The following is a 25,119-nucleotide window of genomic DNA, read 5'->3' on the forward strand; positions in this document are numbered from 1 at the left end:
TCACTATATTAAGAAGTTGATTTTATGAACATGAATACATGTCATTACAAAGACGTTAATACATGAAACTCTGCTTTTCTGTTCTTTTTGGCAGAAAAAAATGATATAACCTTTATCTCACTTAAAAAAAGAAAAAGCATTTTGGTCCAGTACATGAAGCATTGAACATTTTATACATACTTTGTTTCGTTTTATGTTTGTTTTTCTTACTCTGAAATTTGCTTTTACATTCAGTAGCATCTCCTTTTAGCCCTATAAGCGCATGCAGCCTGAGAGTGGAGAACAGTGATCATTTCTGATCCATAATTTTGACCCAAAATAAAAAGGAGAAATGCAAACCTGTTCTACACACACACACGCACACACACAGGTCCTAAGACGCTAATTCCCATGCATCAGGAGGTTGTTAAGGCTGTTAAAAAGGATTTACAGGGACTAGCGATGACAAGTCAAAGTCCCTGTCTCGCCAGCTGAGATCGAGAGGTTTTAAAGCAGATGACGTCCTAACCGGTGGGCTGTTTTCGCCAGGGAGGTGTGTTTCTTTTTATTTTTGCACCTATAAGCAGGAGATGAAAGCACAATAGCAGCAGCAGCAGCAACATGTGTGTGGTGTGATATAGTTTGTGGGTAAAATTAAAGAGGCATTGTTCACTCGTGACTCCCACAGAGCCCTGAGGTGGCGTCTACCGTCACAGGAAAAAAAACCACATTCGCACAAGCATACAGGTTTTGTTATTACATTCACACTGTTTTCCGTTCTTTTTCTTTCCCCCTCAAACACGTAAACACAGAGAGAAATAGGAGGGAGGGATGGAGGAAGGGCCCTCCCTGACGGGGTGAAATCACTCCAGAGGCTTTCAAATGTCAGCAGCTCCTTAAGTTCACTCCTCCCTCGGTTCTTAGAGAAGAGGAGAAGAGAAGGAGGGGACGCTGATCAGATGAAAGGATTTTTCGACGTCCCCCGACTGGAGTAAACATTCCCCTGCAGAATAAGAGAGATAAGGTGAGAAACGGCAGTAATGACAGCTCCTAAGGTGCATCTGAGGGCCAGGGTTTCTAACTTGCTCTCTGGGCAGCAAACGCACCGTGAAGGGGTTCACAGACATGGGCCGGGGGACCGTAGGCAGAGAGTCGGGTTCTGGGAATGAGGCGAAACCTGCAGGGAAAGACAAAAACATGTTGGGTGGTTCAAGCAAACGACGCTGAGACGAGACCCCCACAGGGGCTGGAGCGTGATAGCGGCTCTGTGTCAGTGGCTGTTCCTCCACTGCTGAACGACAAAAGACTTAGTGGACCGAGGTTAAATGTATTCTGGTTTGGCCTGCCGTTCCTCCATTGAACTTCTCCACACTCTGTGGCGTCACAACCACAAACATCGTTGTATTTTATTGGGACTTTATATGAAGAACCATCAAACGGCAGGACTGAGCCGTCCTTTATATAACCCTCGTAAAACCAAAACAGCAGACCAGAACCAGACACTCCTTCCTTCATGTCTTTATGTTTCCTACCAAAGCACAATGGCAAAAGCACACGGAGGCTTTCAGTTTTTGTTTTTCAAAATAAAAGCACTCCTAATCTAGGGACCACACACTCATGAAGCGAATCTGGTCCAACACTGTCCAATGTTGCATGGGGACCTCAGAGTTAGATGCTGCAAAGACTTGAGACTGATATCCAATTTCCACTGAGGCACACCTGAATTTATACACATTTGAAAAATGCATTTAAGCTGTTGTGAAATTGAAATTTGAAGCTTTACATTTATTTCAAGAATAAACAAAATTGTAGGTATATTACAAATTTTAGACATTTATGAAGGTCCATGAGAGAGTACATCATTAGGCAAAGACATATAGGAGTAGACCCTGCATTGACTGTCACGGCACAGAAATTATGGGCGCCATCTTTGGGAGGTCGAGCTGCTGACCTAACCGGCTATTTTAAACAGAACAGAAGAAGGATGCTTAAACACTGTGCAGCGTATTTTTGTTTGAATCAACGCACTGTTTGCATCGGGCTCGAGGGATAACTTTGTGATGGCATCAGAGCTTTGGAAGACATTACTGAATAGACAGTATATACACACTACCTAGAGAGAGAGAGATGTGTATACATTTTGTACCGGTAAATAGGCTAGTAATAATATTTTTTATAAATGTACAAGTGGCTGTGCTTTGACACATACATACATTCTATCAGAATATTATATTACTCTTAACCCCAAGAAGAATATGGAAATGTACTGAACTATTTGCTTGTTTTAAGAAAAAAAAAACAAAAAACACACACACACACAAAAAGCGAGAAAATTAGTTCAATATTGAGTTAAAGGTGATTAAAATTCGTTCTGTGCCTGCTCAACTGAGTGGAGCTGTCGACCTTCCCAAGATCGCGCCACCAAATTACATCAACTTCCATAGGTGAAAGCTGTCGACGCGGGGTCTACTCTTATATTATTATTATCTATACCATTATGGACCAGTTATAATGGAAACAAGAGCTCCCCATTGTTCCTAGCACATGGTTGTCTTTGGATGTAATACAACGAGTTTGTTGCATATTAGCAACAATAGGCGTTATGGGGTTAAACTTGCAGCCACAGTTACAGTGCAGCAGTTTAGACACTGCAAAAAACTGAAATCTATCTTTCTTAAAATAATGGCATTTTGTCTTGAATTGAGGAGGTAAGTGAGACACTTTGCCAATGGAACAAGACAATTTACAGTGAAAATAAGGAAAAACAATTGCCGTGTCAAATTGCAATAACATATTACCTAATTATCTTACTTTAAGAGTAAAAATACTCATCTTATTTCCCTACTAAAAGTAAGGGTAAATGCATTTAATTGAAGATTTTTTTTACTTATTTCTAGTATTTCCGGTATGTGAGTTAGAATAGCCCAATCAAAGTCTCAAGAATCTGTGACATGAGATGAAAAAGTAAAGCTTTTGCCAATTTGAAAGCAAAAATGGGTCAAAGTTGGGGTACATGCAAGACAAAAGTGGCCTCTTATTAAAAAACAAAGTATTCTAAGTGTTCTAAAATAAGCTGATTTAAAAAAAGATTTTTTTTGTGATATTTATAAAGTATTTTAAAAATGGTGCTTTGTTTCCTTTTCAACGTCACCAAGCAAACACTTTTTTATGGTCCTATGATTTATTTGTTAGTGACTTGTTCTGTCTTCAACAAATGACAGACATGCATCAATGATATTTCTTAGCTTTCTGTCTTATGTTTATAATTTTGTGTATAAGATCAGTCTGTTAAGTATAAAAACACACATTTACAGTTAAATTGTAAAATACTTGTTTCCAGACTTTATAGAAGAAAATCAGAGTGAATCCTAAAATTAAATTTTGAATTAAATGTGAAAATAAATATAGAAAAATCATTCTTTGATTCAAAAACACATATTCTTTAAATACAGTTTTATTTCTGTTTAAAGCTCATAACCAAAGATTAATTGTTGAAATATCAGTCAAAAGGAATCAAAAGAGGAGTTTGATTATTGTAAGGCTGAAATAGTTATTTTTAATTGATTATTGAATAGGGTTAAAATATGTTTTTAGGTTTGTTATCATGTAAGACAGGGGTTCTCAAAGTGGGGGTGGGGGCCCTCCCTGGGATCACGAGACGCCAAATGGGGGGTCTGAAAGACTTTTGACAGTCATTGTGATGTGATTCCTGAGGTATATGGAGGGCCAAAATATATCATAAAATAAATAAAAGGACCATAAAATAAGTAGATTTAACATTTATTAATTTAGCAATGCATGATTCAAAATTAAATATACCATTACATTTTAAAATGCGCAATAAAATAATTTCATGTCCTATTAAATAACCAAAACAAATTTGAAATAATAAAGTAATTAAATATATCAATCTAATTATTTATATATATATTTATATAAAAGGAGGTAATCATATGTTTTTTAGGGGGTTGCCAGTGTGTTTCATTTTATTTTTTGCAGTCACACACTGAAATGTTTAGGAACATCTCTTATAGGAGCTTAAACGTGTGAAAAATGGAATTATATATGTTTATTTATATTATTGACATAAGGGCACGAAGAGCGATGGAAAAAATCTCACCGTTAGTTTCTTGATTGGAGGCCGACTCGTGGTGAAATGCATTCTGGGTGGTTGGAGCTGGGAAGGAAGCGGACGAGGGGAAAACGGAGGTGGGTGAAGTGACAAACGCACCAGAGTCGCCTGGAGGGAAGAAGCAGTTCAATCAGACAGGATTTATTTCTCTAAAATCAGGTGAAGAGGAGAAGGCAGACTTCATTTTCCATCTCTATGTTTAACAGAGAAGCAACAGGAGTGTGGAGACGCGTAGACGGTCCTTTATTGTTTGATTCAGATTTTCACTCAAAGCTGACAATCTTAGATGCTTCTCTGAATCTAAAGTTATCACTTCTTTGTCGTTAAAACATTTACAAGTAGAATAAATGGAAAAACCTTAAAGCACTACTTATTTTTTTTAGTTTATTTTCAAACAGCCAGATTTGTTTTCATCTTCTATTACAGACAAAAAAAAGTTGAAAGCTTCTGCAAACCGCTGACAGGAGGGCTTACCTCCTGAGGCGCTGCTGAAGGGGTTACTGGGGGAGAGGGCAACGGGCTGTTGGGAAGCTGACCCGGCGACGGAGCTGAATGGGTTGGGGAAATCTGAGACACAAGAAGACAGGGAGATAATTAACCGTGCTATAGGTTAACAGGGCAAATTCCTGCCAATTCACATCGACCAGGCTTTAAATCTTAACATGAAAGGCTGAATGAAAATCCATCTAAGCCTGGTAGCCAGGGATCAATATGTACTCACTTCCAAAACTTTGGGAGCTGGAAACGGCATCGACCCCCGGGGAGCTGGGAGGGAAGAGAGAAAGAACAACAAAAAAAGAAAGAAAGAAAGAACAAAAAAAAGAAAGAACAAAAAATGAAAGAAAGAAAGAACAAAAAAGGAAAGAAAGAGCAAAAAAAGAAAGAAAGAAAGAACAAAAAAGAGAAAGAACAAAAAAAGAAAGAAAGACAGACAGACATACATTGATGTGAGTCTGACCTTCAAAAGGCTCCACATATATTATATTTCTATTCTTACCTGGCAGGAGTAGAGCTGGACGAGAGCCTGCTGCCAAAGAGAGAGCTGTACTGAGGAGGGCCACTAGGTGGAGCTGCAAGCAAGCATTTCAAAAAGAAAAACACACATCACATGACTTCAGGCTTGTAATTAACCCCAATTAAAAAGATCAAGTGCAACTATTAGCTTAAAATGCGAGTGAAACTCAATAAACTCACAAACAACAATAATAAACTAAGTTGTAAAAAAATTATACTTATAAGAATTTCTGCATTTTGGGCAAATATAGACCAGAATGAGCTGGAGCAGAAAATCAATAACCTGACTGAGGAGGCTGTAGAAGCCAGAAAACAACACAGCCTCTTGTGGGAAACCCCCGGGGCTCCGCACATGCATTACATCCATTAAAGCAGGCCGCCTGGTGTTTAGATAAACAAAGCCGATCACTTTAAAATGAGTCAACAGGGTCCTTTGAATCCAACTGTGCAGGATCTGGAGTAAACACAATGAGCATAATTCAGCTGCAGCGACTCTTGGCATTTGGAGTGAAGCAGTGTTATGCAACTGAGCTGAGTTGGCCTTCCAAATCTGGATCACACACACGCTCTAAAACTGCCTCTGTTTCAGAGGTCCTGATTAAAATCCAAACTATAAGAACTACAGGACGTAGTTTTATCAGCCACTTCCTGTCTGATAACCATGAGAAAGTCAAGAAATGCCCTAAATAGAAGCTCTGTGACAACTAGAAGAAGACTAAAAGTTGCAGTTAGGTTACTATCTAAACTAAAGATCAGAAACTGAATCTGAATCAGCCTGAAAAGTTTTACTAAACCTTTCCTGAGGCTTTGGGACTCAGAGTCGTTATCCACATATGGAGAGAAGATGGGACGGGGGGAACCTTTCCAGGAGACGCCAGCCTGCCAACATTACTTCAATAGTGTATAAACAAGTGAGCCACTAAAAAACCCAGAACAACATCCAAAAACTCTGCAGGCCTCACATCAGATAAGGTCAAAGTTCATGATTCAACAGTAAGAAAGAGAAGCAGGATAAGAGACTATTAGAAGAGTGTGACCTCTGCTGACCATAAATACACGGTCATCTCATGTTTATTAAAAAGCTTCCTTATGATATTAAAAGTCTTTTTTGGAGAATATTCTGTGAATCAAAACTGAATCTTTCTGGAAGGTGTGTATCCTTTAACACCAGGTGTAAAATTGACTCTGCTTTTATAAATAACATTGTACTGACAGGACAACAAGTTGGTCGTGGTTTTTCCTTAATAAATGTAATCAGCTGAATTTTATACTCACCAATGTCTTTCGGGAATATAAAACTTTTATTTTGAAATTTTTTTTACTCTGGATAGTTAAATTAGGTATAAAATTTCCATATTTTCTAAACATCTTTTTCCCTTTAGCCTCACCTGAAAGATAGTAAATAAAATTTCAGATTTTTCCTGAATATTTGAGTCAGATTAGAATGAGGTCTTTATAATTAGGTAATAAATTCCTTTGAAGTTTTTTAAAGCAGTTTTAATCCATAGCTCTGCAGCTTTTGGACGGTCAAACTGCATCCCTCATTGGGTTTCATCCTCTTGAGCAAAGTGTAAACATGCACGGGTCAAACATGACAAACATGGCATACCTGCAGCTGGAGATGTTTCAGTAAACACGCTGTCCAGCTGCGACAGGGCAGCGTACTTGTCCTGGCTGCTGGAACTGTTGACAGCCGGTGTCTGGCTGACACTGACCGACTGCTGCTGCTGTGGCTGGGACAAAGACTGGGGGAGGGACTGCTGCTGAGGATGGTTTAGACCTCCAAAATCCACGCTTAGAGACTTTGGGAAGGCTCTGAAGGGCCCAGTGACCCCTGAGACCGACACCGTACGACCTGAGAGTGAGGAAACAGGAGGTGATGATGGCGAACGGCTACCTACGGAGCTCTCAATCCTGCCTTGTCAACAAAAATGAACTTTGTGACTCTTTCTAAAGCAGACGCCAAAATAACTAGGTTAGCAGTTAAATACACAGTCATCGGGGGAAAAAGTATCCAAGTAAAATCATTGGTAAAAAACAAAGTACACCCTTACAGCTTTGTTTCAAAAGGCAAATTGCTCGAGTAATTGATAAATAACAAGTAAAGAGTGAGAAAAAATTTAACATTACGACTCTTTGTCTTTATGAGCCACAAAACTCCTGGCAAGTGAGTGGAAAAGTGAGACCAGAGCGAAGATGCTCGGTAGCAAACAAGTGCATGAAAGAAGCACACGCAACATCTCACTTATCTTATCAAGCATGGCATTGGAGGGGTGATGCTTTGGGCTTGTTTTACAGCAACTACAACTGAGAACCTTTTGGTCATTGAGTCAACCATAAAGTTCTCAGTATTATATGACTGAATTTTAAAGAAATTGGGGGATATAAGAGAACAGGAACTAAAACCAGCAGCAAAACTACAAGAGAAAGGATGAATTGGGAAAGAATAGAGCTGTGGAGTGGTCCATTCAAAGTCCAGACCACAGCCTAGTTAATGAAGTTCATAGAGACAAGGAACTAAAGCAATTCTTCAAAAACAAAAAGTGAATCCAAATGACTATTTCAGGTTCGTACAGGTATAGTGGAGGATTTTCCTGAAACTTTGACAAAAACGGGTGTCCTTCAGCGGTACAGTAGTTAGCATGCACGACCCATGTACTCAATGCGGCCAACCTGGGTGTGAATCCGGCCTGCGACATGTCTCTCCCCCACATGTCTTATACCCCTTTACTGTCAACCTAATTTCCAAAAACAGGCCACTAGGGCTGCAAAAACCTAAAAAAAAATATATCTTTTTTTGCTTTTGTCGAACCCGCCCTCTCCACTTAAAAAAAATGCGCATGCACAATCCTGTACCTACGCCTATTAAACTTTTGTGATAGCAATGCACGAGCCAATTTCTCCTCGTTCACGCTCTTTTTAAAAGTTGCTGTCTGCATCGTTCATACAAGCTTAGTTTCAAAAAGATTTGCAATTTTTCCACTATGTGAGACACTATAGCCCCATTTACACTACCCTTGAAAAACCGATCCAGGCCGAGACCGGTCCGAGCTTGGATCGGTAACCAGGCCAAGCTCAGTTTTGACGACCGTTCACACGTCACACTTATCTCGGTTATCTCGACGCCTCGACTCCTCGCCTCCTAGTGACGATGTGCGGTATTACTGCTAGGATTGAAGGAGGGACTCAAGCAGCTGGTGGCGGTAATGCACCAAACGCTGTTTGTCAACCGCCGTAAAACCCAAGAAGAAGAAGACGAAGGAGGAGGGAATCAAGCAAATTAAAATGGCGGCGCCCGTCACATTCAGAAAGTTATGCTTGATTATTATTGCTGTACTTCCGTGTTTGCGGTGGGTCAGGCGAAGACGGCAACCTTGCGCGGATGTACTTGAGAAAGTCGGCTTTTGGGAAGCCGACTTTCTGGAATGGAGTGTGAATCGGCATGTTCAGCCAGTCGGCGATGACGCGTTCTGCTCATGCGCTCTTGTTATCAGAGAACCGAGCCAGGGAAAAACCGAGCCGAACCCACCTCGGGAACTGGTCTGCAGTTAGCGCGGTCTGGTTATGTTTATCTCGGTTCAGTTCAGGTTGTTTCCGTTCACACACGACAAGTTATCTCAGTTACTGAGCTCGGACCGGTCTCGGCTCAGTTTTTTAAGGGTAGTGTAAACGGGGTATAAGTAAGACCGATGAGTGAAAATGTGGACGAGCACATAGGACGGGCTTACGTAAACATATCGCCAGAATGATTGACAATTAGGAGGACCATTTGTTTTGATGATCCACCCGGAAAAAAAATCTCCTCCACTATACCTTTAAGCTGGTTCTACAACCTAAGAAAGAATAGGGTGCAATTTCTTTGTTACACATGATTTTTTTCCCCTTTTGTTTTGGAAGTTGGTTCTAAAGAAATCACTCGTCTACTTATAAAAAAAAATGTCAGGCTCTGCAAAATGTCTCTATCATTTCATTGCTGTCTTATGTTTAATGTCATTTTGGATTTCTTTTTGATATCTTCACACCAAATTAACATTTGATGATTATCATTAACTTTGTGCATGAGAAACACAGAGTAAAGCAGTTATCAGTTTTGTGCATGAAACTACAGAAAAAAAAAAGAAAAGAAAATGTGCAGCAGAAAGCAAAGAGGATCTTTTAAAGCAACTGTTAGATTCTAAGAATAACCTCCATGTAGCAAGCAGCAGTTAGCCACAAAGCGTGCTGCTATCAGCTGCTGCTGGCATGGGGACGAAAATGAGAATCCGTCTTCTGCTGTCAGCTGACGAGCCAGAGGCAGAGACCATACTTGACCTGATTCAGATAATCCGCTGATATAAGGCGTGCAACACTCATGCTGCATGTTTCTGCACTTCGATGCTATCCATAAAATGTGTTTGTGAAAGCATGAGCTAGGCCCCTATCTCTGCAGGCATACCTGAACTTCTAAGAATACTTGTTTGGAAAGGGATCTGTGCCCCACATAGTTTTTGAGTGCCTCAACACCAACATGGTGCGAAATATCAGCGGGCCTCGCTTCGACGGAGGCAAAAATAGCCCTACTTTCAACTTACTCCAATCCCTCTGAAGGAACTGGGAGAGAATGCACGTCTCATTGACTCTCCAAAAAACCCTTTAGACCTAAAACCTTTATGTGGCAAACAGGAGTGGTGAAGAAAACTGCTGACCCACATTTCAGTAAGTGGTTTAGATAGTTAAAAGCAATGGGATTTGGCTCATCTGATGTTAAAAGCAGCTTCTTGTACAATAATATATGCCTAAAGTTAAAGTAGAGAAATTTTGCAAATTATAAGTGGTTTTTAAATTTATTTTACAAATAAAATAAAATTGTATTCTTATTTAGTATCTTAAAAACCTAATTTGCAGCTAAAACATTGAAGCCAATTGAAAAAACGTGATGCAGCTAAGGAGGCTTAAATACTTTAGCAGTTTTAATATGTAGTTTAACATGCAGGTGAGGTACGGCAAGCAGTTAACGCCTATTATAAACTCATTGATGCCAGCCATTCAGCACAAAGCGGAGAAGCAACAAGTCTTACCTAAAGTGAAGTGGTTTTTGAATGAGCTACTGGCTACGAGGTTGAAGGAAACAGAGAAACATCAGATAGACATAGAGGGAGAAAAGAGAAAGGAAAACGTCACTCATATCAGATCACAACGTCTTCCGTGCTGACAGGGAACCTGCTAAGATTCACGGAAAAAGCAAATCCTGTGTGGCAACATGATTGACCAACAAAAAGACAGAATATATAATGATCATTTAGAGGAACTATAGCAGCTTGGCCTATAGCTGTGTTAAAAAATATTCACTCATTTACGATTCCCTGTTTATTATAAGGAGGCTTTTATATATTAACACTTACTTGATAACAAAAACACTGTGGTTGCTAATGCTCATCAATATACTAACACTCAAGATAATAAGTACAGAATTCAAGCAGAAAATTATGTGTCTCTGTAAGTCATCTAGGATTCTTCAGTGAAATCATAGATAAATAACAATAAAAAAAACGTATTAAATAATGAATTTTGTAGATATTATAACTTGCAAATATATCAAGTTTATGCAGAATGATTACTGATAAAAGTAGGTAAGTAATGATATTGGAAACAATGTTCGTCCAAAACTCAAACCAAATTTTTATCTACAAAGCAGTTTGAATATATTTGTCTATTTGTTAGCAAAGCCTGTGGGAAAGTATAGTTTGTCTTTATTTAGAAAATATGGAGGTTTTTCTTGTTAATTTTCCTGTTAGAAAAGTATAGATTGACCGTGAGGTTTTGGTGCCTATCTACCTTCGGCCACCCCTCAGTGTACATTGGATGGCAACCCTTATAAAAAAATTTCTGGCTACGCCTCTGGGTATTATGGGTGAATAAAACTAATATAAAATAGAAAACTGAAATGGAGGTAACATTTGTGGCTAAAATAAAAAAAAACACTGTAATTCAAATGAAAATAAATACATAAATGAAGCCTTATTGTTTATAAAACTATTAAATATACCAAACTTATGTGTAACCATCATTTTCATCTTTATCCATTTTTTATAAGCTTTACAAAGAGATGGGATTTTATTTTTCACTGCAGCAACAAGGTTCTTGGTTTGATTTCTGCTTGGAGTTTGCATGTTCTCCCTGTGCATGCGTGGGTTCTCTCCGGGTACTCCGGCTTCCTCCCACAGTCCCAAAACATGACTGTTAGGTTAATTGGCTTCTCTAAATTCTCCTTAGGTGTGAGTATGTGTGATGGTTGCTTGTCTCTGTGTTGCCCTGCGATGGACTGGCGACCTCTTCAGGGTGTACCCCGCCTTCTGCCTGTAGCACCCCTCGCGGCCCCAGTAGGGATAAACATGAGGGATGGATGGAGTTTGTTATTACTTACACGCATCATTTCCTAAATACAATATAAGTTTTTGAATCCAGCACCTAAAAATGAACCGAAGTATAAAAACGGAAACTAGCACTTATGAAAATTAAGATAAAGCTAAACAGTATTGATAGTACCTAATATGAACTTGAAAATAAAACAATCAAACAACAACTATAACAAATTAGAGAAAAAAATAGTTACAACTGACTAAAAGTAAACTAGAATTGAAAAATCCAGATGTTTAGCACTATAACTGAACAAAACTTTTATCTTACAAGGCATGAAAATGTTATTTTGAGACACACTTTTCAGCTTTAAACTTTTTCATACAGACTACAGAGAAGCTCAATCGTCTAAAAACTTCATAATTTAGCTTTTAAAAAGTTATGTATCAAACATCTTGTTTTCAGAGTATTTTTTAGGAAAGAGTTTTATTAAAAAACTGTTTTTTAAGTTTTAATTTACAACCAGTTTTAGAAATGTTTACATTTTAGGGCTGTGGATCACAGATTTGACCTTTGGCATGCATTTATTCTACAACAGTCTCTAAAATCTTCAGACCTTGGCTACCGAGGGGATGAGCAGCTTTAACCGATGAGAGGCTGAAGGAATTATTTATTACAATTAGTTATCCTCATTAAACTGCTGTATGAAGAGATAGTTTACTCATTTCAGTTTCTTAAAGCTGGCAAAGATTATTAGAACATCATCCTATATTATGGGAACAAAGAAAGAGCTGCCAGCTTTCTGAAAATAAAATAAGTACATCATTTAATGGATGGCAATTTTATCTAATTTTTATTCATATTTAAAACAATGTATCATTTCTCATACACTTCAAAAATTTTGGCTACTTTGGTCGTCACATGAATCCAATAAATCTCTATCGAAATACATTATCGGAGTTTGTGGTTTTGATGTGACAAAATGTACAAAAGTTCAAAGGGTATGAAAACTTTTGACGATTTAAAGTACAGATTATTCATATTTTTACGTTTTATGAAAAAAAAGGAGAACCCCTCATAACCTTGTGTAAATTTAACATTGATGAAAAGGCAGATCAGTTACAATATATAAAAAAAATAGTTGGGGGAATAGTTAATTTAAGTTTAAAAGGTGTAAAGTCCACTTTCTACATTTATCCTCATTTTTGCTAAGGAAGAGGGAAAGTAAAGCCCACCTGTGGGTCGTGGCAGGGCGGGGAATGAGGGGCCGTGGCTCTGACCTCCCAGAGCTGACGACAGGGAGCCCGGCCGCTGCCTTTCTATGCCGCACAGCGTGGAATCTGGATCACGGGAAAACCAAAATCATGTGATCACTTCCTCTCCCAAAAGCAACAACTCTGCCAAAAGAAAATGAACCCCTGACCTTTCAGGGGGGGGTCTCGAAAACTTTGTGAGCGAGAAGGTCTGGCTGTGAAAGCGTCGGTCCGGATGTCAGCGGGCGAGACGGCAGGAGCTCGATCCCATGACGGCAGCTGGGACTGAGACTGGAGGAGATTAAAGAGGTAGAGAGACATAGAAACGAGTTAGACAGACAGGGTGAGCCTGTTTCATCATTTCTCAATAATTCATAAGCAGAACCTTTGATGTGGGGACTCCCCGGCCCTTAGACTGTCCAACCTATCAGCCTCTCTGCTGCAATGAATTAAAGTCATCTTTTTTACCTGCTGTTCTCTTTTCTTTCTGCTTCTCCTCTTAAATAACCTGCCTACTTTTGTTTCCTTTTTCCTGTTTACTGCTACTCCACCCCCTCCTTCCTTTATTGATTCTCCATAACCATCTCAATCCTCCTAATGTATTTTTTACCAGTGGCCTTGTAGATCTGGCATTAGGCGGCAAATTATGGGAGGGGCCCTGGTTGGATAATGGACCGTGGGAGGAGGGCACTGGTAGGACGCCGGGACTCCAGGGGCCCTCGACGTCTCTGCGGTTCTTGCTTTTGGAGAAATGCCTGTACAAAGAAAGAATAAAAGTTGGTTTGTCTCATAAACTGGTCTGGTAGACAGATCAGTTACAACCTCACCTTAAGATTTAGTTTAAAAAAGGGATCATTGTACTGAAAGCAAGTAGCTATAGATTTTATAATAGAGCAGAAAACTGAAAGCAGAACCCAGCCATAAAAAAACAGCATTACTGAAAAGCAAAGGTCTGCCACGTTACTACAGGTAAAAAAGAAGATTTCCGTAAAGGGCTGATGTGGTTATATCTGAGAGCCAGAAAACCTAAATATCTTGAATTATATGAAGCATAAATAAATCACATGTTTATTTTCCCTTGAACCTGAATATGTTGAATATGTTTTATCACTCTGTCTCATTCTCTTTCGATTGTCATATTTTGTTAGTTCAACCAAGCTTCACACCTTTAGCTGTGAAGCTTGGCTGCTGTCAATAACAACTTCCATTATAGATGATAGAGTTAGCCCTGTTTTTTCAGTGGTTATTCCCGTTTCTCTTCTAGAAATGCTTATGGGCTCAGCTTTTACTTTCTATGTGCCGTTTTAATCCAACAACACAAGGCAAGCAAATGTCCTCTGTCACTACATGACCATTCAGGAGGAGCAAATCCTCCAAAGTCAATGACTTGATGCAATCAGCCTTTTATCAATCTGACTGTATGATCTATTGAATTGTTTCTGTATCTTGAGGTTAAATGTGTTGTGAACTAGTGCTAAATAAATAGAATTGAACTGACCATATGTGTGATCACCCATTGGTAACTTAGCAAATTAAAGACTGAGCAACTATGCTGTAAATATCGTTTATGTGTGGATGAGCTCCAGAGAAGTCACCACAGGTAGGGAGAATGACCACTATTCTGGATTTAAGAGAAGCAACAACACAAACCTAAGAGATGAGGACAGCATTCTGTAAAACAAGCGGGTAATTAACAGCCAGACCATCAAATTACCACAGCTTTTCTTGTAAATAGAGAGATCAACATGTATGGAAATTAGGGATGCACGATATTGGGATTTTGGCCGATATCCGATATTTTAAAACTCATGTAGCCGATAACCAATATCGATACTGATGTTAAAGCTGGACAAAAATAAGTAGTCATTGAAAATAGCAGTTTTGTTATCCATTTCTGACACTTTGAAAAATAATATTCTCAAATATATTTTCATATGCTGATATCAAATCGATTTTTAAAAACGCGGTATCGATATATTTTACTTTTAAAATCTCGTGAAATTTCATCGTTCTGTTACAAACTCTTGTGATATTTTGCAAATTCTTGTGAGATTTTGTTAGTAAAATAGATCGATACCGTGTCAATCTATCAACATATAAAAATATGGCAAAATTTTGTGAATTTTCGGGGGATTTCGTAGCATAACGATGACATATAGCAATATTTCATTAGTAAAAGAGATTGATATGGTGTTTTTAAATGGCAATATATCAGCATATGAAGAGATTGTGATATTTTAATGTATCAACATTTTTCCCTCGTCTTTAGAAGTTTTTAAGTGTAAAAAAGGAGTTTTCGAGGAAGAAGAAGAAGTAGTATTTTTTTTTTTTTTTTAGAAACTCAGAAGCTGATCAAATATCGGGTTAAATATCGGTGTGGTGGCCGATGTCTGATATTCAGTTCTAAGGCCGATACCGATAGGGGGCTGATTATATCGTGCATCCCTAATGGAAATGTCATATTTCACAGATTATCTGATCTAGAAACACTGTTTGTTTCTTCTGTGTATGAACATTTGACTGCTACTGAAATCTTAGCATCAGATCATATTTCCAGTTTTAGATGTTAACATTTTTGGATTTAGCACCTCTTAAGACTTTCCTTTATTTCAAATCAGATTATCAGTTACTTTCAGATTACCAAGAACATAATAATAATGAAATCTTAGCTTTATCTCCCTTCTGGTCTTTGAAATCGATTTGTAGTTGAAAAGTTGGATAAAATTCTCACCATTTTTTCTTTTCGTATTTATCCTGAAGAAACTCTTTAAACTTCTGAGGATCCTTCAAGTCGGGGCAGCCATCGGCCTTTGGGCCGAACACACACAGCCAGGTTCTTCGACCGACCTGAACACACGCATTTTAAATGTAAAGAACACCAAAAGGGACAGAGCTGATTCATAACAGCTAGAGTTTGAAAATGTAGAACAGTCTCTTTTCAGTTCAGATATACATGAAGGAGACGGTTTAGAAAAACAAAACAGACATCTCCTCAACAGTGATTCATCAAGAGTCGGAGTGCAGCAAATAACACTGCCTGTGAGTCATGACTGGTTAGATCACTCTGAGAGGATGATGACGAAAGCCATCCTGACCCCACACACCTCGGCTTCAGTGCACATGAAGCTCGACTGGAAAACACACCAAACGGATCTTTTTCCCATCATCCGCGTCATGCAACCGATGCCCCTCTAAGGAGCTATCTCTGCTCAACCATAATTACGCAAACTGACCTAAAACACTTGTTAAATAAGCTGCAGATCAGGGAAAAGGTACCAGTTGTCATAGCGATGCAAAGGCAGCTCACAGATGATGAACGTTTTAACACTCTTATAAAATTATAGCGATAAATCTCACAGCTAAGTAAAGGAAAACAAACAAATAAATTACAGCTGCACCAATCAGGCTTTTCCTGGATGATGCATACACTATATTGCCAAAAGTATTTGCTCACCTGCCTTGACTCACATATGAGCTTAAGTGACATCCCGTTCCTAATCCATAGGGTTCAATATGACGTCGGTCCACCCTTTGCAGCTAGAACAGCTTCAACTCTTCTGGGAAGGCTGTCCACAAGGTTTAGGAGTGTGTTTATGGGAATTTTTGACCATTCTTCCAGAAGCGCATTTGTGAGGTCGCACACTGATGTTGGACGAGAAGGCCTGGCTCTCAGTCTCCGCTCTAATTCATCCCAAAGGTGTTCTATCGGGTTGAGGTCAGGACTCTGTGCAGGCCAGTCAAGTTCATCCACACCAGACTCTGTCATCCATGTCTTTATGGACCTTGCTTTGTGCACTGGTGCACAGTCATGTTGGAAGAGGAAGGGGCCAGCTCCAAACTGTTCCCACAAAGTTGGGAGCATGGAATTGTCCAAAATGTCTTGGTATGCTGAAGCATTCAGAGTTCCTTTCACTGGAACTAAGGGGCCAAGCCCAGCTCCTGAAAAACAACCCCACACCATAATCCCCCCTCCACCAAACTTTACACTTGACACAATGCAGTCAGACAAGTACCGTTCTCCTGGCAACCGCCAAACCCAGACCCGTCCATCAGATTGCCAGATGGAGAAGCGCGATTCGTCACTCCAGAGAACGCGTCTCCACTGCTCTAGAGTCCAGTGGCGGCGTGCTTTACACCACCGCATCCGACGCTTTGCATTGCACTTGGTGATGTATGGCTTGGATGCAGCTGCTCGACCATGGAAACCCATTCCATGAAGCTCTCTGCGCACTGTTCTTGAGCTAATCTGAAGGCCACATGAAGTTTGGAGGTCTGTAGTGATTGACTCTGCAGAAAGTTGGCGACCTCTTCGCACTATGCGCGTCAGCATCCGCTGACCCCGCTCCGTCAGTTTACGTGGCCTACCACTTCGTGGCTGAGTTGCTGTCGTTCCCAAACACTTCCATTTTCTTATAATACAGCTGACAGTTGACTGTGGAATATTTAGGAGCGAGGAAATTTCACGACTGGATTTGTTGCACAGGTGGCATCCTATCACAGTTCCACGCTGGAATTCACTGAGCTCCTGAGAGCGACCCATTCTTTCACAAATGTTTGTAAAAACAGTCTGCATGCCTAGGTGCTTGAATTTATACACCTGTGGCCATGGAAGTGATTGGAACACCTGATTCCAATAATTTGGATGGGTGAGCAAATACTTTTGGCAATATAGTGTATCTGCCAGGATGACTGATGTGTCTCTACAATAAACAGCTGAATGACTGATGCGTTGATTCATGTAATCTAAAGTTTTTCCATCCTTGTAAACATATTTTCTTTTGACTCGTTTAATGGAACTATTAGAAGTTAAATGCATCTTAAAGCTAATAAATTAGCTGGATTGTTCCTGTGTTTTTAGAATAGCGGCCTCCTCTGATTTTAGTAACATCCATCCTTTGTAAACCAGTGAGCAGCAGGGTGATGCTGTGGCTGTGAGTCTGCAGCTTCCTGTCAGTCAAATAAAAACTGAAAGATCTCAGTGGACGGTCTGCAGCCCTCTAGGGTCTCACTGCATGTGTAGCAGAGCAGAACTGTAACAATCCTATGAAATTTCCCCAACAGCAGGAAGATACACAGGCTACTGCAGCAGCTAATTTATTTTATCCTAACAGTGAAGAAATGCTTGATCATCAAATAAATTGGCAAAATTCTAAATCCATGCATAGAAAAAAAGAGAAGAAATGCAATTTGGTAGCATTTAGCGACAAAAAAATAAAAACAGACCTCCAGGTACTGTTGGCTCTGATTTAGCTGGCACTGGCTTTAAAAAACCCAACAAACCCACACTGAACAATCTCTCTCTAAAATATGGATATACTTCAAAATGCTCTGGTGCCAGTTTATCTAGGCACATTCAGATTTACATTTTTTTTGCAAAGTTCTTGGCAAAAGATTTCTATTTGGGTCATTTTTAAAATGTTATATAACTAGCCTCTCATTTAATAGAACAATTATAGTTTATTACATTATTCATACAACTTAAAACTATTTATTTCAGGAGATAAAAACAACAACAACCAAAAAAAAACACAGGTTAAAAAGTAAACACACCCATCACAGACATTAATGCAACATTTTTTCTCATCCTTTTTAAAAACATGTTTTTTTATTTGCTTATTAAGACAAAATGAAAATTCAGTTAATTTTACTAACAGAAAAATCAATTTTCTCAAATATGACTTTATATCATTATCACCAGTTATTTAAGGGACCCACAAATATAGAAAAAGAAAGAATGTTTGAAGCTACGGACAGTGAAGCAACTGTCAAGCATGGCAGAGGCAGCATTATAATGCGGGCCTGCCTCCATGCAATCAGTACTGACTCATTGGAAAGAGAGGGGGGAAAAAAAAGACTTGAACTTTTAAGCCTCCTCTAAATAATTTATGTTTGGACAGAACGCAGATGTTAGCAACAGATAACTGGGTGCTCTTAGCCACTTAATCATTTATCAATTATGGGGCTGATATTAGCATGAATTAGCTGCTTTAGCGAGTTCTATGCACATAACAAACAAAAAAAATAAATCCAGTACAGCTGAAATTATCTTAAATGCATCTTTCAGTTTCTTTTGCAGATCATGCTTTAAAATATGCCAATTCCACTCACATCCTAAATAATCCTCGACAGGTTCCTCACCTACAATTTATTCCCTGCAGCACTTCAGTTTAAGGAAAACTTGAAAGAAAGGGAAAAAAAAATTACTTTTGGATTGTGAAATTATTGACTCCTGTTACCGTAATTATAAGTATAAAACTTGAATTGTAAGTGAGCCGTGTTTCCTAAATTAAAAACTTGTCCCAAAAACTTCAAGAATTTAATTCTGAAAACGCATCTGTTTATAATAAACTATGCAAATTATCAAAATAATACTTAGGAAGAGAGAATGTTTTGATTTGCTGTTTAGTCTACTGGATATTTTTTATTTACTCATTAGGTTAATTTTAAATGTTGGCACTGGTCCTATAAATATTGTTTACTATTACTAGTCAAGTCCTTTGTGCTTTAAGAAGTGGTGAAATCACCAGCAATGAAGCACAGGCATCTCTCTTCCTAAAAACCCTCTGGATATTCAGAAAACAGAAACCTCCATCTGGCAATGAAATATAAAGATTAAGGAGGTGATAGGATGGAGCGTCTCTTACCTCATTGCCATGGTTCTGGAGGAATTCCACTTCCTGTTGGGAGAAAGTTGTCATGGAGATGGATTTGACTCTGTGAGGAGGGTTGAGGCCTCTCCTAGAATGTAGAGGAAAGGTGGAAAAATTTTAAAGAAACGAGAATTGTGAGAGTTCAAAGTGACGGTCCAGGACAGATTACAAGTTCTTCTCAGTAAATTAGTGTGTAATCTAAAAGTTTATTTCTTCCAGCAAATCAATCAGGAAATGAGAAATTTATATAATTTTCTATCAATCATTACATCGAGGGTAAAATATTACTAGAATTTTTTTGTGTTGATGGTAGAGCTATGAAAACATACATTAGCTTGTAATATTACTTAACATTACATTGTGTCCATTAGTTTACTTCCAAATGAAAGCCTCACAGAGTTTGCAATCTTTTTATATGCAGGATGAACTTTCTGACACAACCTGGATTTCAGTAAGGTGCCCCATATTGATTCAAAGTCCTTAACCCTTTAACCACTGGGACAGTGCATGCATAGGTTGCATTACGTTTCATGAAGAAGTCATGATACAGCCTCAAAATTACAGAAAAAACTTGTTTAAGAATAATAATTTAACTTTATTGATTAAATGGAGAAATTAACTCTCTGCATTTAGTCCATCCTCTTTGGGGAGCAGTGGGCTGCCATTGTGCAGCGCCTGCGGAGCGGTGTGGGGTTAGAGGTCTTTGCTCAGAGAGGCCAACACTCCCCCTGCAAAGCCCAGAAGCCAGCTGCTTAAACACTGCTGTATTCAGGCATATTAATGGAAAGTTGAGTAGAGCAGAAAAGAAACACAATGAATATGGATTGCAATTATGAGGAAAAATAAAAACTAAAGAAACAGAGCAACAATTCAGTTTCCTCCCTTGAAACACTGATTCCAGGGCAATCCTCTGCAAATTATGCACCTTCAATTACACTTTTTCTATCTACTAGATGTTCTATTAATCTATCTCTTTAAAATAGGAATTCTGCATCTTCATTTCAATCACTGGAACAAATGAACTTTTCAAAGATGCTTTAATTTACTGAGAAGTGCCTGTGAGTGGATTAAAAGCAAGTGGGAAAAGGGAAACATTTACTGAAGTGATTGTGGATCTTTTGGGAAACGGATTCCTGCAGATAAAACGCGTCTAAAAGGTGTGAGAGATACAGATAGGTGGGGGCCATATGTTCAACCAGAGCCTCCTACTTTCACCATGCTGGGGGACACAAAGTGGGCCACTGATTGCGCAATAACTAACAACCCGTCCTTCCTGTGGAGTGCTGGGACTGATCATGCAGAACAAACTGTGATACCACACACAGGGGGGGGGGGCCTGCAGAAACAGAGGAGTGTGTCAAACCTGCATATACTGTAAAAGCTGGAATATGACCAACTAGCTGCTGAGAGGACAGGCAGAGGGAGAGACAGAGGCAGACGCTGCGTAAATTAATGCGCACACATCACCATCATCATCATCATACAGGACTGCTGCTGCACCAACAGCCGCCTGGTAACGTTAGAGCAGGAGGAGGGATATTAAATAATATTAATATAATAATGCTCTGCACATCTGAGTGTGCGCTGTGCAATCTCAGGCCTGCTTAGTTTGAACTGTGCATCAGTAAATGAGCAGAAACGCTTCGGTTACTCACAGCATTCCGGAGCACGACGTGCAGACGAAGCTGCCCACCGTGATGTCGGTGTATGTCACCCCGGGCTGGTTGCACTCGAAGCAGTGTTTGTTTACTCCAGACTGGGCCAGCTCCCGGACCTTTCTGGAGCAGATCTCCTGGTTGTCCCGATGCTTTCGGTTCGACATGGTTCTGTTTGCAGAGACAGGCTGGGAGCGCTATGAAAACACCTCCTCCTCCTTCCTCCTCCTCCCCTGGAGCCCCTCTGATCACTGCACGGAGCGCCTCACGCCCCGCATTATGGGAAAGGCTTCTCTGCAGCTTCACCCTGGAGCAATGCTACACTCACACTAGAGTCAAGTTAACAGAAGAGGCAGAAAAAACGCACAGGAAATAGTAAAGATTAACTTCAGAATAAAACCCAACACCAGGCAGTGCTCCACTGTATCTTTAAGATAGTTTTACAACATCTTTATGTGGGTCAAATATGTTCCTAATTATTGTCTTTGTGTTAAGTAGGTCTATTTAGAAAATTCTGAAGAAAATGATCTACGTCAATAACAAACTGGACTGGACTCATAACACCAACGCCCTGTACAAGAAGGGCCAGAGGCGCCTCCACATCCTGAGGAGGCTGAGGTCATTTGCAGTGAGCGGGCCCCTGCTTAAAACCCTATGACTCTATGGTGGCATCAGCCCTCCACTAAGCTGTTCTCTGCTGGGTGGAACAGAAAGAGACTGAGTCTCTAGTGAGAAAGGCCGCTTCTGGACCTATGCTGCACTCTGGGCCATATAAATATATATCCATCCATCCATTTTCTAACACGCTTATCTCAAGTGGGGTTGCAAGGGGTGCTGGTGCCTATCTCCAGCTGTCTACTGGCGAGAGGCTGGGTACATCCTGGACATAGGGTGGCCATTTCTATAGCACCAAAAAGGAGGACATTGTGCGGCATATCAATAAATTACTAAGGTGTACATAAGAATCGGGTAAAGTCACATTTATAGCACAATTCTTAGTAGTTTAAAGAGGATGCTTGTGTAGCTGAATAGAACAAAATATTAAAGAAATGTAAAAAAGAATTGGTTCCCAGCATTTGTATTTATTTAATACATTGTGGTGTTTAAAAAGTGACCATTTTTTAACACAATTTGCGCAGAACTGCTGCAATTGATCATAAAGCAGTTGTTTGGAAAAGAAGCTCGAGAAAGAGCTAGAGAATAGGACGATGCAAACTGCAAAAAGTGGCTGGAAAAGAGGAATTCATGACATGGCTGCAGCCTGTCGAGAGTAAAGATGATTTCACCATGTTCTCTATCTATCCATATCTATCTATCTATCTATCTATATATCTATCTATATATATATATATATATATATATATATATATATATATATATATATATATATATATATATATATATATATATATATATATATATATATATATATATATATATATATATATATATATATATATATATATAAACTTGAGTCATGGAACTGTGCTTACAGCTCCTTATTTCATGTAAACTAATAACTTGGGTACATGATACTTGTTGATGGCATTAAAATTATTTCTAATAGCATTAAAAGAGCATTAAATTAGAACTCCTCATTCCTGTATAAAACCTGTGAACGCTTAATTTAATCTGACATATTAAAAAAATCCCCATCATCATCCAGCAGATGTTCAGTTTCTGCCCAAATATTTTCTTTCTGTTGTGGATTTTTGTAACAGGGATAACTAGGATCATACATAGTTCTCTGTTTATTCTCTGCTTCCAAACTCATCATCTCTTCATCCATTCCTGCAATAAGAATTTTCTTTTAAAGTTGTGAGATTCACTCTAGAATCTCACAACTTCTTCCTGGTCTGTTGAAGCACCAATAGTCTGCATCCGATTATTTAATTAATTGCTCTTAGTTTTTGGGAATACATACAAACTATGCTCTAATTTCTAGATACCGATCTGTTTTTACTATAATTTAATTTGACAAACCGGGTCTTCTCTACATTCTTTTTTCTGTTTGGTGCGATTGCAATAGCGGGTCTTGATCTGGACGGACCGGAGGGGAGCAAAAAATAGCTCAGCTCCGTATTTTGACGGTGAAGGACGGAGAAGACGTACGTGGGCGGGGACGAGCGGAGGATGTGGAACAGCTCTCATTGATTTACATGACAGACAAGTACTCCGTACGTGAGCGGGGCAGAGCGCTGACGGAGTATGTGGAATCTGGGGGTAAAGGAGGACAAATACACGTCCGGCTGGGTGCAGCGCAGGACGCCGGACAGTGCAATGAAAATCCGGACTGTCCGCCCTAAAGCCGGACATCTGGCCACCCTACCTGGACAGGTAGCCAGTCCATCGCAGAGCAACACAGAGACAAACAGGACAATAAACCATACTCATACTCATACCTAAGTAGAATTCAGAGAAGCCAGTTAACCTAACAGTCATGTTTTTAGACTGTGGGAGGAAGCCGGAGTACCCGGAGAAAACCCACGCACTTGTTACTCTTGGCTTCGGTTTAATGTTTATAAATATTTATTTCTCGTCATGTGCGCCATCCAATGCAGATTATTGGCGCCATCCACATCAAGCTAAAACTAGTGTAATGGGATGAGTCATATAATGCAAACACTCATTGGTTAGCTAAAGGAAATCATCAGAACCAAGCAGGTGTTCTTCAAACTGCAAATGTGAATTGTCTATGCCATGCTACAATGTCTGATTCAGAAAAATATGTTGAAATGTCTGAAAGGTTGGACACAGGCGAGAGCATATCGGGAGATGGAGACGAAGACGGAGACCAACAAGACCTCCCTCATCCTTGGCCCTATCTCAAAGAAATTTTTACAACAGTTGAAATTCATATAGTGGCATCTGGCTGTTTACTTATACTTTTGCTTTATACTTTTAGTAGTGTTTGGAGCACATACTTTTACTTGAGTAAAGAGGTCAAGTTGATACTTCAACTTCTACCAGAGTGTTTTTAAACTGCAGTATCTATACTTCTACTTTAGTAACAAATGTGTGTACTTTTGACACCACTATATATATATGTATATATATATATATATATATATATATATATATATATATATATATATATATATATATATATATATATATATATATATATATATATATATATATATATATATATATATATATATATATATATATATATATATATACACTGCCTGGCCAAAAAAAAAGTCACCACCTGGATTCAATTAAGCAAATAGGTACGAGCCTCCTATTGGATAATTATTGCATGGGCGACTATCTTTCAGCTGGCAACAAGTTATTTAACCCCAACTGGTGCAATGACTTGCTTCTCATTTCCTAATCAACCATGTCGAAAGACACATTCCGTGGTCGTGGAAAAGATGTTAGTCTGTTTGAGAAGGGTCAAATCATTGGCATGCATCAAGCAGAGAAAACATCTAAAGAGATTGCAGAAACTGCTAAAATTGGGTTAAGAAATGTCCAACGCATTAATAAAAACTGGAAGGATAGTGGGGACCCATCATCTTCAAGGAAGAAATGTGGCCGGAAAAAAATCCTGAATGATCGTGATCGGCGATCACTTAAACGTGTGGTGAGATCAAATCAAAGAAAAACAACAGTAGAACTCAGGGCTGTGGGTAATACTGCAAGTAAGAGCAGTTCCACACGCACAATGCGAAGGGAACTCAAGGGACTGGGACTGAACAGCTGTGTAGCCGTAAGAAAACCACTAATCAGTGAGGCTAACCGGGAAAAAGGGCTTCGATTTGCTAGGGAGCATAAAGATTGGACTGTGGAGCAATGGAAGAAGGTCATGTGGTCTGATGAGTCCAGATTTACCCTGTTCCAGAGTGATGGGCGGTAAAGTGATGCACCCACCATGCCTCGTGCCTACTGTATAAGCCTGTGGGGGAGGTGTTATGATCTGGGGTTGCTGCAGTTGGTCAGGTCTAGCTTCAGCAACAGTATGTGCTCAAAGAATGAGGTCAACTGACTTCCTGAATATACTGAATGACCAGGTTATTCCATCAATGGACTTTTTCTTCCCTGATGGCACAGACATATTCCAAGATGAAAATGCCAGGATTCATCGGGCCCAAATT

The 25,119-nt window shown here is 39.3% G+C and overlaps 1 protein-coding gene across 3 annotated transcripts; it reads right to left on the reverse strand.

Moving 5' to 3' along the window:
* On the reverse strand, positions 1–21,278 carry agfg2 (ArfGAP with FG repeats 2). 3 transcript variants are annotated; one of them, XM_038284935.1, is made up of 14 exons: positions 21,020–21,278; positions 19,359–19,452; positions 15,446–15,561; positions 13,325–13,469; positions 12,885–12,999; positions 12,697–12,801; positions 10,183–10,215; positions 6,735–6,980; positions 5,109–5,181; positions 4,833–4,876; positions 4,586–4,678; positions 4,100–4,219; positions 1,086–1,156; positions 1–982 (listed from the first exon to the last, which is right to left on the reverse strand). In XM_038284935.1, the coding sequence occupies exons 1-14, from the start codon at positions 21,184–21,186 to the stop codon at positions 935–937; spliced, it is 1,470 nt and encodes a 489-aa protein (XP_038140863.1). In that variant the 5' UTR covers positions 21,187–21,278; the 3' UTR covers positions 1–934. The 3 variants fall into 3 exon arrangements, with proteins under 3 accessions (XP_038140863.1, XP_038140860.1, XP_038140864.1); XM_038284932.1 differs by having other exon boundaries at positions 12,885–13,005; positions 21,020–21,272; XM_038284936.1 differs by lacking the exon at positions 10,183–10,215 and having other exon boundaries at positions 12,885–13,005; positions 21,020–21,271.
* Positions 21,279–25,119: the final 3,841 nt, after the last annotated feature.

Source organism: Cyprinodon tularosa, unplaced genomic scaffold, assembly GCF_016077235.1.
Source record: "Cyprinodon tularosa strain WSP-4 unplaced genomic scaffold, ASM1607723v1 ctg204, whole genome shotgun sequence".
Taxonomy (NCBI): Eukaryota; Metazoa; Chordata; class Actinopteri; order Cyprinodontiformes; family Cyprinodontidae; genus Cyprinodon; species Cyprinodon tularosa.

Bases quoted from the DNA above. Each gene is read 5' to 3' on its own strand.
- agfg2 (XM_038284932.1), bottom strand. From the start codon at position 21,186: ATGTCGAACCGAAAGCATCGGGACAACCAGGAGATCTGCTCCAGAAAG. The intron at 13,470-15,445 runs GTGAGAATTTTA...TTCTTTGTACAG, and splicing joins AAATACGAAAAGAAAAAATG to GCATTTCTCCAAAAGCAAGA. The intron at 10,216-12,696 runs GTGGGCTTTACT...TCAACCTCGTAG, and splicing joins CGCCCTGCCACGACCCACAG to CCAGTAGCTCATTCAAAAAC.